The sequence below is a fragment of the Calonectris borealis genome, chromosome 23, assembly GCF_964195595.1.
Source record: "Calonectris borealis chromosome 23, bCalBor7.hap1.2, whole genome shotgun sequence".
Taxonomy (NCBI): Eukaryota; Metazoa; Chordata; class Aves; order Procellariiformes; family Procellariidae; genus Calonectris; species Calonectris borealis.
In genome coordinates this window covers 9,051,745-9,064,019 of record NC_134334.1, presented here as the reverse complement: position 1 = coordinate 9,064,019, position 12,275 = coordinate 9,051,745, and the positions used below count along the sequence as shown (strand labels likewise).

General features: G+C 57.2%; 2 protein-coding genes across 5 annotated transcripts in view; both read right to left on the bottom strand.

Moving 5' to 3' along the window:
* Nucleotides 1–1,445: 1,445 nt before the first annotated feature.
* Nucleotides 1,446–4,666, bottom strand: HTR6 (5-hydroxytryptamine receptor 6). The gene is made up of 3 exons (XM_075172083.1): nucleotides 3,938–4,666; nucleotides 2,129–2,287; nucleotides 1,446–1,865 (listed from the first exon to the last, which is right to left on the bottom strand). Exons 1-3 carry the CDS (start codon nucleotides 4,664–4,666, stop codon nucleotides 1,446–1,448), a joined length of 1,308 nt encoding a protein of 435 aa, XP_075028184.1.
* Nucleotides 4,667–9,161: 4,495 nt separating this feature from the next.
* Nucleotides 9,162–12,275, bottom strand: part of NBL1 (NBL1, DAN family BMP antagonist) — a 40,341-nt gene continuing 37,227 nt past the window's right edge. For 3 of the 4 annotated variants that reach the window (XM_075172605.1, XM_075172603.1, XM_075172602.1), the window contains exons 2-4: nucleotides 11,739–11,933; nucleotides 11,403–11,514; nucleotides 9,162–10,540 (exon numbers count right to left, since the gene is read on the bottom strand). In XM_075172605.1, the coding sequence (XP_075028706.1) occupies nucleotides 10,286–10,540; nucleotides 11,403–11,514; nucleotides 11,739–11,908 (537 nt within the window). In that variant the 5' untranslated portion in view covers nucleotides 11,909–11,933 and the 3' untranslated portion in view covers nucleotides 9,162–10,285. Of the gene's footprint in view, nucleotides 10,541–10,694; nucleotides 11,163–11,402; nucleotides 11,515–11,738; nucleotides 11,934–12,275 lie in introns of those variants that run through there. The other variant, XM_075172604.1, reaches the window with a different exon arrangement.

The window sequence follows — 12,275 nt, the reverse complement described above, 5'->3', positions numbered from 1 at the left end:
CAAAAATGTATTGAGCGGTTTGATGTTGTGCTCCGTCCTCCGTTTGTCACGGTCATGTAGCATTGAGCGCGGGGCCAGCCGTCGGCTGCAAGGGGATTTGTAGCAAATAAATGTCAAGTTAGTCATAAAAACACTCGTTGGTCAGTTCTGGAACATAGTGGACAACATGGAAAGAAAACTAATGAGACTTGCTTGGCGTGTGGCTGCTTCTTCCGCGTCCCGCATCCTAGGGATGCGTCGTATCCATTTGTGTAATCGTGAGCTTCGGGAGCGCAATCAAACTCATCAGTGTCAGCTCGGAAATAGGAAGTAAGGCTGAAGGGTACGAGTCCAGGGAGGGCGCAGCAACCAGCTACCCACCCATCTCTGCATCTGAAAGGCACTTCAGGAAGAATTTGCTAAGAGCATTTGTTGTTTGTTTGGTTTTTTTAAGTGCCCGCTTACCATATTACTCACTATTCTCTCTGCTTATGGCTATGAGGAGGCGGTGGGGCTGGCATTGTCATTTAAAAGACGATACTCATTTAGATTCTTATTTGAAGCGGGGAAAAAAGTGTATTTTCTAATTGCATCATCTAAAAATTGATGGATTGTCAGAGCACAGTATGATGGTCATATGCCAAAAATAGGAAGCTGTAGGATGAAATCTAAAGGGAAGCTTTATTCCGTTACTTACTACTGTCAGGATACCCGTGGAGCCACAAACAAGTCGAACACCCACACCCTTGCTGAATATCCAGAAAGCAGCGTTGAATATTTGGCATCAAATTTAATCCCCCGTAGTGCAGGCTGTTCATGATTAAACACGATGGTTTCACTGTGTTGCAACTCACTGCTTTCGCGGGAAACCGAGACAGGTAAGTCCAAATCAGGTGAGGAAATTAAACTCCAAGAAGAGGTGATGTTCTGCGGACTGAAGCAGCCCCAAACCTCTTGTCCGTGAGTCACGGGATGCGGTCTCCACCGGTCCTCTCGGTGCACTTGGTGAGATAGAGGTGATCTGCTGAGCTGTACGAGTGGAAGCTAAAAACCAAGCCTTGGTTTAAGTTTAGGGAGACATAGGCTGGCGGAAGGGTCTGGAGTCCGAGGTTCAGACTAACCGGAGGTGAAAAGGCCACGAGAAGCAGCTCTCAGAGAAGGGTGAGGGATTGGTGACGGTGAGCAAAGGCGGGATGGGAAGAGAGAGAAACAAGGCAGATTAATTCAGCAGTAAAATGTGGCTTTGCACTGTTTAAACCTACCCGCAGAAGCGCTCGGTGACCACGTCTTCTCCAAGGAGATGCACATTGCGTTTGAAGAGCAGCAGCGCGTGGGCAGGGAGACGTCTTGCAGCAAATCGGCCCTCCGGAGAGTTTGCGTGGGGCTGGGGGATCCTTCCCAGCACACAGAGGTCCGTAACCCCCCGTCGGCGTCTCCCCCGGCCGTAGCCCCACGCACGCCCTCGCTCAGGCCACGGGGGTGCCGAGCTGCTTGCGCTGCAGCTCCGCGTCCGAGGGCTCCACGTCGAAAAGGTTGACCAAGCGGGCGCCGGGGGCTGGGAGAGCCGGGGGGCCGCCGCCGGCCGGCAGCAGGCTGTGTTCGTTCCCCAGCGCCCCGGAGTCAACCGAGTCGGTCTCAGCCTGCAAGGTGAGGACATTCTTGAGGGACGTGGCGGCGCGGGGTCCGCTGTTGGAGTTCCTCATGGAGAGGGAGATGGCGCTGGGACGGGGCTCCCCCGCGCGCCGGCAGCAGGGCAGGTATTTGCCCATGGCCCTCTTGAAGTCCCTCATGAAGAGCGGGTAGATGATGGGGTTCATGGTGCTGTTGCAGTACCCGAGCCAGGTGAGCACGTCGAAGAAGCCAGCCGGGACGCAGCCGCAGACGGCCTGGCGGGGGGACACAGCAAGGGTTAGCAGCGTCTCTCCCACCTCGGCCCCGATCCAGAGCGGTTTCCCAGGCATGCCAACATTTTCCTTCCGAAGGAACCCTCCAAAACCCTTTCGAAGGGTTTTTCCTTGCCGTTGCTCCCTGGGGAAATTGCATCTTTGGTCCCAGAGTCAAGCCCTGCAGGCATCTGAGATCCAACCCAGCTGGATTCAAAGTGAAAAGCTTTTGAAAACCCGACGTAAAAAACCGCGTACGTGCTTACCTGCGTCATGTTGCTGACAAAGAAGGGGAGCCAAGCCGCGAAGAACATGCCCAGGAGGATGCCCAGCGTCAGGCTGGCCTTCAGCGCCTTCTTGCTGTGCTTGTTGGCGAACCTCCTGCTCTCGCTGCCGGCCGCGGGCTGGCTCAGGACGCAGGGAACCTGCAGCGGGAGACGGGGCAGTGAGCGAGTGCTGCTCCCCGGGCCGGAGCTGCCGGCACCGGCGCCAGCCTCCTGCCCAAGGAAAGTGGCCTTTGGTGCTGCAAATCCTGCAAAAAAAACCCCCGCTGTTATTTCCCTTCTTGCGAGGGGCAGGAGGACGGCACACACCGCAGTGCCTGAACCGTAAATCAGGAAGAGGAAGCAATAGAAACCCTCAACGTTGAGAGTATTTTTTTTTTTTACTGTAGAATAGGGGATTTATCATTAAGACTCTTCTTTTATAGAAAAATCCAATTCAGTGTTTTGGTGAGGACAAAGCATGCCCTAAAGAGGCAGCTCTAGCTGCTGATCAGAGCAGCAAACTAATTGTATTTTTAAAAGCAGGACGTCAAACATTTCAGCCTCAAACACCATAACTAACTCAGTCCTCTGTCCACTCTTGCAATCTAAAGTGAAGTTATTAACTCAGCCCTCTGCCGTAATTAAATGAGGCCCCGTTGCCCCTCAGCTTCCTGCCCAAAAGGAGAACAAAAATCTGGTTAAAAAGATGAAATTCGAGGGTTTCCTGGCTGACACCTCCTTCTCAGCTCACCCTGAGCCGATCCGGGGCTCCTAGGAATCTGCTGGGGCAGTCGCCTCTGCTGAGGTACGGGGGGCGGAGGTCGGTTTTCCACGGCCGCGCAAGGCACCGGAGCATCCCCCGCTCCCCCGAGCGGGGCAGCCCGGGGCCGCGGGGTTGCGGCAGATTGTGTTTGTAGAGTCCAAAAACCGGGGGAAAATAAACATTTTATGATATTGCCTGTTTATTCTTTGATTCTCATTTTCCTTTCAAAAGTCTGGTACATCTTATCACGTGCGGGAGAGCTGGCTGGGTCAGAGAGTCCTGGCTGCTTTCTTAAAAGAGAGAGAACGACAAACTAAATCAAGGTATTTAAGGGCAATTAAGTTTGTCTTTTCCCTGTAGGATAGGAGGTCAATAAAGCCTATTATGGGGAATTAATGCTGTTAGATTTAGTGGCAATTACCTTCTCCTGGAGAAATACAAACAAGCGCAGCCACATTTTGGTTATAAAAAAGACACGCACTGGTTTAACCAGCGACCGAGTAAGGAGGTACGTTGCCGTTCCCATTATAGAGCAGGTAACAAAAATAGAAGCTGGCTCTTCAAAATAAGGTGCTCTCCAGAATTTGGTATTTGCTGTTATTTAAACTCCTTTTCCCCCATATGTCTCACGCCCACCACGGCAAAGATTTACGAGCGGAAAGTCAGATAAGATTAAAACCCTCTGGGATGACGCTAGCCAAGAGGGGGGCGAAACTGCATTTATTTTGCACCGCTGAGCATTTTCGCCTGTATCTTAATTTATTTCTCTGCTTCTGCTTCTGCTTCCTCTCATGCTGTTTCTGTGCTCCTGAGCAGCTTAAGAGCACACCATCGCCGGGATAAGACACGGGGCGCCTGCGAGGACACCGCAGAGCAGCCATCCTCCCGTCACGGGGGTGGACGTTGCCCAAAATCTCCCTCCCTGCGGTCTGGTTGCCAAAGCCCTTTACCGGCTCCAGCCCCGAGGCCGTCCCCGAAGGCAGAAACACCCCAGGCACCCAAACCACGGGGGTCTGCGAGGAGCAACGTCGCCGTGGCCACCTTACCTGCGGCGTGGTCTCGTCGGTGGTGGCGGTGGCCACGTTGGAGGCGAGGGAAGCCACCTGCACCGCTTGCTTGCGGGCTGCCAGGAGGATGCGGCAGTAGGTGAAGGAGATGGCGGCGGACGGGAGGAAGAAAGTCAGGCAGGAGGCCACCAGGGCGTAGGGCAAGCTGACCACCAGCCGGCACTGGTCCTCGTCCCCCCGGGAGGTGACATTTGGGGACCAGACCTCGAACTCCAGCTCGTGCCAACCCATCTTGATGGGCAGGAAGGAGGCCAGCGCAGCCAAGGTCCAGGTGGCCAGGATGAGCCAGAGGGCTCTGCAGGAGGTCATTCGCAGCTTGTATTTGAGGGGGGAGATGATGAGCAGGTAGCGGTCCAAGCTGATGACGCAGAGGTTGAGGATGGAGGCGCTGCAGCACATGACGTCGAAGGAGTACCAGAGGGAGCAGAAGTCGCCCCGCAGCACCCAGCGGCCGTAGAGCTGGTTGAGCATGGCCGGGGGCATGACCACCAGTCCCACCATCAGGTCGGACATGAAGAGGGACACCAGGAAGTAGTTGGAGGTGTTGCGGAGGGAGCGCTGGGTGATGATGAGGAGGATGAGGAGGAAGTTCCCCGCCGTGGTCAGCAGGATGATGAAGCAGAGGAAAGCAGCCACCCAGCTGCTCCCCACCAGCAGCGAGCGCTCCCCCAGCACGCTGGCGTTGGGGGTCCCCAAATCACCCTCCATGAGGAGCCGGGCGGCAGGGCTGGCTCTGGAGCTGGGGGGACCTTCTCCGGCCGTCACCTGTGCTAGGTGATCATCGCCGGGGCCAGCTCCAGGGGAAGAAGTGCCATCTCTCGCTCTCTGCCCTGTGTCCGTCCTCCTTTCTCCTCTCCTCCTCCTCTCCCTCTCTTCCCCCACTCTCTCTCCTCACTGGCAATCAGGGCAGAGTGACGTTCTCAGGAGCCCATCAGCAGGAGCAAGGTTCCCCTCCCCGTTACTCACAGCCAGGCATTTCCTTGTCCCTGCAAATCCCCCTGCGCTGGGATGTCCCTGGACACTGCTGGATGCTGGGGATGCTCTGCACACCGGGGGCGCCTGGGATGCTCTGAATGCCGGGATGCTTGAGATGCCAGGGATGCTCTTGGATAGTGGGATGCTCTGATGCTCTGGATGTGCTGGACCAGGGAATAATCTGGACCCCAGGATGCTCTGGATGCTGGGGTGCTCTGGACCCCAAAATACTCCAGACGACAGGGATGCTCCAGACCCCAGAATACTCTGGGTGCTGGGGTGCTCTGGACCTCAGGATGCTCCGGATGACAGGGATGCTCCAGACCCCAGAATACTCTGGGTGCTGGGATGCTCTGGACCTCAGGATGCTCCGGATGACAGGGATGCTCTGGACCCTCGATGCTTGGCTTTCTGCCCCCCCAGCTGGGCTTGGCTACCTGCAGAGCTCTGTCCCCTGGGGCAGCGGGATCCCACTGAGCTCCCCCGTGCCTGAGCTCTGCTGCTGCTGCAGCTAGAGACAGCAAGGAGAGGCAGAGCAGCCCTCAGGCGAGTACGGGGATGCTCCCAGCCAAGCTCGCCCACGAGGAGGAAGATGCAACACGCAGGAGCGTGGGAAGGTGTCTCTCCCCCGGCAGAGGTGCGTCCGGCGTGCAGGGGTGTGTGTGAATGTGTGGGGGTGTGCAGGTGCCAGCCAGACTTTTACCTGCTGCTCTGTGATGCACAGAAAAGGATGCAGAAATGCCGATTCGGAGGAGGTGGGGCTGGGGGGGGGAGAGAAGGAGGTGAAATGAAATGCTAATGAAAACAGGGATCTGGTCCAAACTCCACAAAGTGGCAGCCAGAGAGTTCCCTTTTCCGCCTTAAAGAGACAGCCAGCACCGTGCTCTGCCTCCCCTCCGCCGGCCGCCTCTGCCAACGCCGGGGACCCCGCGTTCGCCCGGCAGCTGGGCCCGCAGGTCTGCGGCTAAGCCCAGCCCGGCAGCACCGAGCGCCAGGCTCCATCCTCCGCGCCAGTCGATAAAAAGCAAAATTTTGCAAAGCCAAATAAAAAGCGACAAAACCTGCATGCAATAGCCCACAGTTGCCTGCTCAGAAAGCAGCCAGAGGCACAGAAAGGACTTGCTGGCTGGTTTTCCAGCAATCTGCAGCCAGGGATGGAGGGTGTGAGCAGAAGCCAAGGGAAAAGGCTGCACCCACGCCGGGAGAGCCAGCGGTCTTGCCCCTCCTCTCCGGGGTAATTTGGGCTGCCCTTGGTGCAGCCCAGGTCCCTGCCTTTGCAGGGGCAACCCCGGATGGACCCATGGCAACTTGCCCTTTGGCAAGTGGGAGGCAACTTGTCAGAGGACCCAGCGGGTCCTGCTGGCTTCTTCATCCCCCCTAGTTCAGAAGACACTTCTGAATCTTTAAGTGCTGTTAGGTTTCCCATGCTACCACCTCCACACTTCAGGGCCAATACCTCCAGGTGCTTGGCAGAGACCGGTTTGGTTTTTTAATTACCCAGCTGCCGAAAGGTTTTTTTCTTCCAACAAATGGCTGCAATTTCTGTTGGGGGGAGACCAGAGCCGGGGGCGCTGACTCCGGCACAAACCGGAGCCGTGTGTGTGTGTCTCCGTTGTGCCCCTGGCACCCACCCCCGCGGTCACAGGGCCAGACATTGCCCTTCCCCCCCCGCGCTGCCGCCAAAGCCTCCCGCACCCCTGGGAAGGTGCTGCTGCAGATGTGGGGGCGAGAGCCAGCTGTGCACGCCGTCCTGCGCACCCCCCGCGCCGCCTGCGCTGCCCCAGCCGCCCGCCCCAGAACAGAAATTTGTCTCTTTACCAAGACCTACTTTTCTAATCACGTTTTCAACAACGTTGTTGTGCTTCTCCTGGGCAATTCAGGCCTGGAAAGCACCTGGGAGCGAGGGACAGGGGAGCTGCAGAGCAGGGCTCCCCTCTGTGCATGGGCTCGGCCCATACGCAGCCCGTTGCCCCCCCAGGATCTCCGTGCCACTGGAAAGCTGCTCACTGGGAAACAGCTGCCGTCACTCGTACCAGGACAAGCTCTCCTGGGAGCCCGTGCACGGCGCCTGCCCTCCCTCTGCTTCCTCAGGACCCTCTCCTTGGATGCTCCCAGCCAAACCTCCCCGGCCACCTCTGCGTCACTCTGTCCTGGCCGGCATCCAGGGCAGAGCACACACACGCGAGGCTCTGATCGCAGCAGGAGGTTTCTTTAGAAAAGCGCTTGTACCAGGAAACCCTCACTTCCTCGTCCCATCTGTGCTGGGAACAAGCAAGAAAACCCACCCCAAGCCCACACTGAGGCAGCCTCCCAGCTAGGATAAATCAATGCAGCAGCGCAGATTTATCCCAGCTGGGGCCACGCTAGTGCTCAGCAAGGAAATCAGGCCAGAGGGCAAAGCCACGCTTCCTCGGCAGCCCTGCTGCACCCCAACCTTAGGAGCGTCTCAGTTTATCTCCAGAGCTTTTGCTTCAGAGGAGGTTGGATCAGGAGTCTGTCCTCCACAAGTAGGTGTGTGGGAGGTTTTGTACGCTTGGTTTGGATGTGTTTGTTGGGGAAGTGAATCTGAATCGATCGAAGCAAAATGTGTTTAAAAAAACCTGCCTTAAAATGAGGTCCAAATCCTACCGTTGCCCCTGCAAAAGCTTCTCTGCTCCAGCTCTGCTTCTCCAGAGCAAAAGCTTCTCTGCCCTGTTTGTGCTCTCTCCCCTGCGCTGTGTTTCTGGACACCTCTGCAGGGGATCATGGTTTCCACCAGCTCTGCTCTCCAGTACCACTAGCAGGGAAAGCAAAACCAGGTTGTCAGCAGCCACCCAAGTGTCAACATGGCAAAAAAAGGGCTGGTGAGCTGGAGTGAGTAAAACTGGAAGGCTGAGAGACCTCGGGAGGACATCCAGGCAGTCCAGGGCTTAACGCAGCGGCCTCCAATAGTGCCATCTACTCTCAGGATCTCTTTCCATCCTTCAACTGGGATGGCCCCTTAGGGCAGAATTTGGGCAGAGCCTGGCTAGCTACCTTTAAAGATTTGTGTTTTCATCTGCAGAACAGCTCTCCGCTGCCTGCCTCCACTGAAGCTCAGGCTGTGTCGAAAGGAGGTGGAGACATCCTGCTCCGCACACCTTGAACTGCAGCTCCTGGAGTTCATAGGAACAGTCCCCCTGCTAAATCCAGCCCATTTCCGCCGTATACCAATAAAAGGGCCAGGTGACGGTGGTCAGTGACAGCATGGGTTCCTCCACCTCTTCCTGGCTCTCTGGTAAAGCTCCCTTCCTTGGGAAGACACTTCACAGCCTCAAAACATTACCTTAATGCACAGGACACCTCCACCCCTGCCAGGGTCCTTCCTTTTCAGCCCATCCCCTTCGTTGTGGCAATTGCTGCCTTAACGCAAACCCTCTCCTGATTCACCACCCGGAGAGCTGCTCCCCAAACTTGTGAAACCCCCTCAGAGCCTGGGACTCAAAGAGAGGGGCAGTAAGAGCTGGCCGCCTGCACGGCCCAGCCTCTGCCCCTCCCGGAGCAGACGGGACCTTCCCCAGGGTTAGGCTCGACAAGGGAGCATCATCTGATGGGTTCTGAGGGCACAACCACGCTGGGTGGCCAGGCATCAGTGGGACCGGAGGTTTGCAAGGGCATGCTCTGCCCTGCCCAGGGAACGCGTGATCCAAACGCCCTTGGAAAGAACCCACTGGTTTTCAGCCCAGGCGCTTGTGTCCCCTCCTCACCCAGGAAGGGATGTCCATGTCCATCTCCAAGTTCGCCGTCCTCCACTCCAGAAGCGCTCCTGGAGGCCGTGAACATCTGGATGCCACAAACACGCTGGATCAAGAGTGTCACCTAGTGGCAACAGAGCTGATAAAGATTGCGTGATCCCGCAGAGACCCCACGCGCTTCCCACACAAGTGGGACCAACAGCCCGTAAACCTCCAGGCTGCAGCGACAAGGGCCCTTGAGTGCAACCGTGCCTGGGCGACAGCTGCTGTGCAGCCTCCCCATGTCCACATGCAGCCCATATGCCGAGTATTTGGGGTCGGTTTTCCTTTTAGCGGCTCTCCCCCCTCCTCCCAAATTGAACGCAGCAGAAAGCTAAAGGGAACCATCGCTCCCCCATGCCCTGTACCCTCCTGCGCTGCTGTTCCGCCTGGTGTCCTGGTGTAAACGGCCTCTCCCCCGTCAGCACTGAGGAGCCTACTGCCAAAAACCAGACAGGCATCAGAGCACTGAGAAATGGAAGTCAGAACTAATTTATTTAAGAAAAAAAACCTTGTAAAAAGGAGGGGGAGGCATCGATTACAAGCTCTGGAAGCTCTTGTCAGGACAGTGCCAAAGAAATCAGCTTTATACAACAGAGAGAAAGGGGTAGCAGGAGGGGCCCAGGGCCGTCCCCCCACCCCGAGCCCCCCAGCCCTGCATGAGCAGTCCCCCGCGAAGGTATCAGCACCCCGGCACTCGTCCCCCCTCTCCCTCCACCACCATTAAAGTGCAGCAGGGAGAGCGGGGAGAGGGGCTGGCTCCCACCCAGAACAGCCCAGCACGAGCCTGCTCTTGGCCTTCCCCTGCGGGCCACGAAATGCGAAACCCCAGTGCCCACGACATGATCCAGCTCCCTCGTCCCCAGGGAGCTACGTGGTGGCCCTGAGGACCAGCAAGGGAAGGGCTCTCACCCCCACGGTTCCCAGCAACCTCACACAGCCCCAGAGGCACATCCTGGGGCAAAAACTCCCCAAGAGCTACCTAATACGAGCGGGTTGGGGTTGAATTAAGATCCAGCGGGTGCCAGGAGGAACAGCGTGTCCACACCGAGCCCACGTGTCCTTAGGCCGGCGGGGCAGATGGGAGGAAGAAGGGATGCCCTCGGCCCTGACACCCCAGGGAGATGTGCATCTCTTGTGGGACTGCGGAGAGGCTGCATCCCTTCTTCCTCCGCCCCAGGCACAAGCCGTTTACAAAAGAAAAACCCAGAAGGACTCAGCAAGGGCTCTACAGCAGGTTCAGGACCTGCAAACAGCCCCTGGGGAGCCCAGCTCAGCTCTTGCTCTCAGCCAAAGCCCCCTCGTCCGGGTTCCCGCTCCTCTCAATATATTATTACTATTATGTGCAAGTAGTTTTGCATCAGAAAACCCCGAGCCCTCCTCTCTTGCCCTGCAGCTCCAGCCCCACGGCCGCCCCTCAGCCCTGCTTGTTCCTCAAAACGTTCCTCCAGCCCCAGGGTGTCGTGGAGAGCAAAGCGTGAGGGTAGCTATTAGACAGGAAAGACTCCACCACCCCCCTCCCTCCCCAAACCCCGGCCCTCTCCCTCGCACACACCCCCTGCCCGCGCCGCTGGCTGCAAGGACAGTCCCAAGGGCCAGGTCACTCGTCGCCCTCCTCCTCGTGATGGTGGTGGCTGGAGGCGGGAGGTTCTTCCACCTCCTGTTGGTGGTGGGCATAGTGATGGGGGCTGGGACCTTCAGCGGGCATGTTCTCCTCCGCGTTCAGGTAGACGTTGAACAGGGCTCCCTCGTGGCTCGGCTCCTTCCCGCAAGCCTGGCAGCTACAGTGAAGTATCTTCTCCACCAGCTTGTCAACCCTGGGGATCTCGTCGTTGCCTGGACAGTCCAGCGTCACCTGGGTAGAAGGACGAGGACGCAGTGAGGGAGCATGCAGGCTCAACGCCCATCCTGCTGCCGGCGGTCCGACCTGTCCCCTGCCCTGCAGAGTTGGGGTATTTTAAGCCAGAAGCGATGGCTCGCTGCCCATACAGACAAACCTCCACGGTCACTCTGCAAGGCAAGGGTGCTCTGGGAATGTCTCGCAAGGGCACAAGCTGCAGAGACCCAGGGAAAATGCACTGCCTCAAGCGGAACACTGCTCCCAGGCACGACTGGCACAGAAATAGCGGTGGTAACTGCAAAGGCCACCCACAAGACACGTTGCTGAGCATCTCAGATAGTTTGAACTAAACCATCTGCCCAAATGTCTGAGTTGAAAACAAAGCAGAGAGCTGAACCCAGCTCCCTGAGTGCCTAGGCTTGCCTCAGAGGCAGGGTTTACGGCTCTGCCAGGATCAGTGGTGGCATGAAACTGTGAGGTCTGAGGGTGACTGGCAGATGGGCTGTGGGAAGCACTTCTGGACATCGAAAAGGCAAAAACTCCCAAGTGGGAGGAGGCGACAAAGGGAGTGGTGGAGAGAACAGGCAGGCGGGATGAGCACAGGGATGAATAATGCAGGCACTGACGGGGGATGCTTCTGCAAACAGAGTGATAAATGCATCATTCATCACAGCAGTCACGTTGCTTCCAGCAGCCCCTTCCACCCAGGCATCTCAAGACAGGGTACAGTCACCTGAGAGACACCCTGGAAGGAAACTACAAGTGGGAAAACTTCAGGGAAGGGGAATGACTTGCCCTAAAGTGGTGGCAGAGCAGAGCTGAGAGTCCCTCAGTGAGGTCCCACAGAAAGAATTGTGGAGCAGGCAGGGATACTCACGATTTCCCACATGGACTGGGCTGGCATGCAGGAGTCGCAGTGAACCAGGGACTCTGTGGACTGAGGGAAGGTGTTGGGGACGCTGTAGCTGAAACACTGTCCCAGACAGGCCCTGCAAAGACAACAGGAGGGATGAGGGCTCAGGGAAAGTGCCTGCATTCCCACCAAAGGCAGGAGGAGATCTGACTTTCCACTGAGACAGACAGAAAACAGCCAGGCAGCGGCAGGACATCATGCCTGGCTTCTTGTGCAAGCAGCAGTCCCCAAAGCCACGCCGGTGCCATCTGCAAATGGAAATCAGCTGCATCCAGCTCTGCGCTGAGGGTGAATCCTTACCTGTTCTGGATGGACTTGGACTCGCAGCCGCTGTGCCCCACGATCTGGGTGATGTTCTTTGCCTCGCACCAAGCGCTCTTGTCGGGGAAGAGGGCGAGCTTGTTTATGGGGGGCGGTGCAGCCAGAAGCAGCGCTGGGAAGAGTGCACCAACCACGAACCATAACATCATGGCCAGCTCTGCCAAAATCCTACAACTGGAGACAGAGAGCAAAGCATTAGCAGGAAAGAAAACCGGCAAGCTGGCCCATTTCTCCAACCCCATGGCAGTTCCTGGCTGCGACAAGCACAGGTATGTCCTCCCAGTGTGGTGGTGCTCACATCTCCCTCCATGGCCAGGGAGCCTCCCCAAAACATCGCACGGGGAGTGGGACATGCTGCACTGCCTCTTCCCTGTTCAAAACCAGCTCTGGGGCAGGCAGACCCCTGCATTACCTCTCCCGAGCTTTGTGCCAGGAGCAACAGCAGGCTTTTCATCATTTCCCACCCAAAGCTGGGCTGGGAGAAGTTTGCAAAACAAAAGCGTCACCGCCACGGGC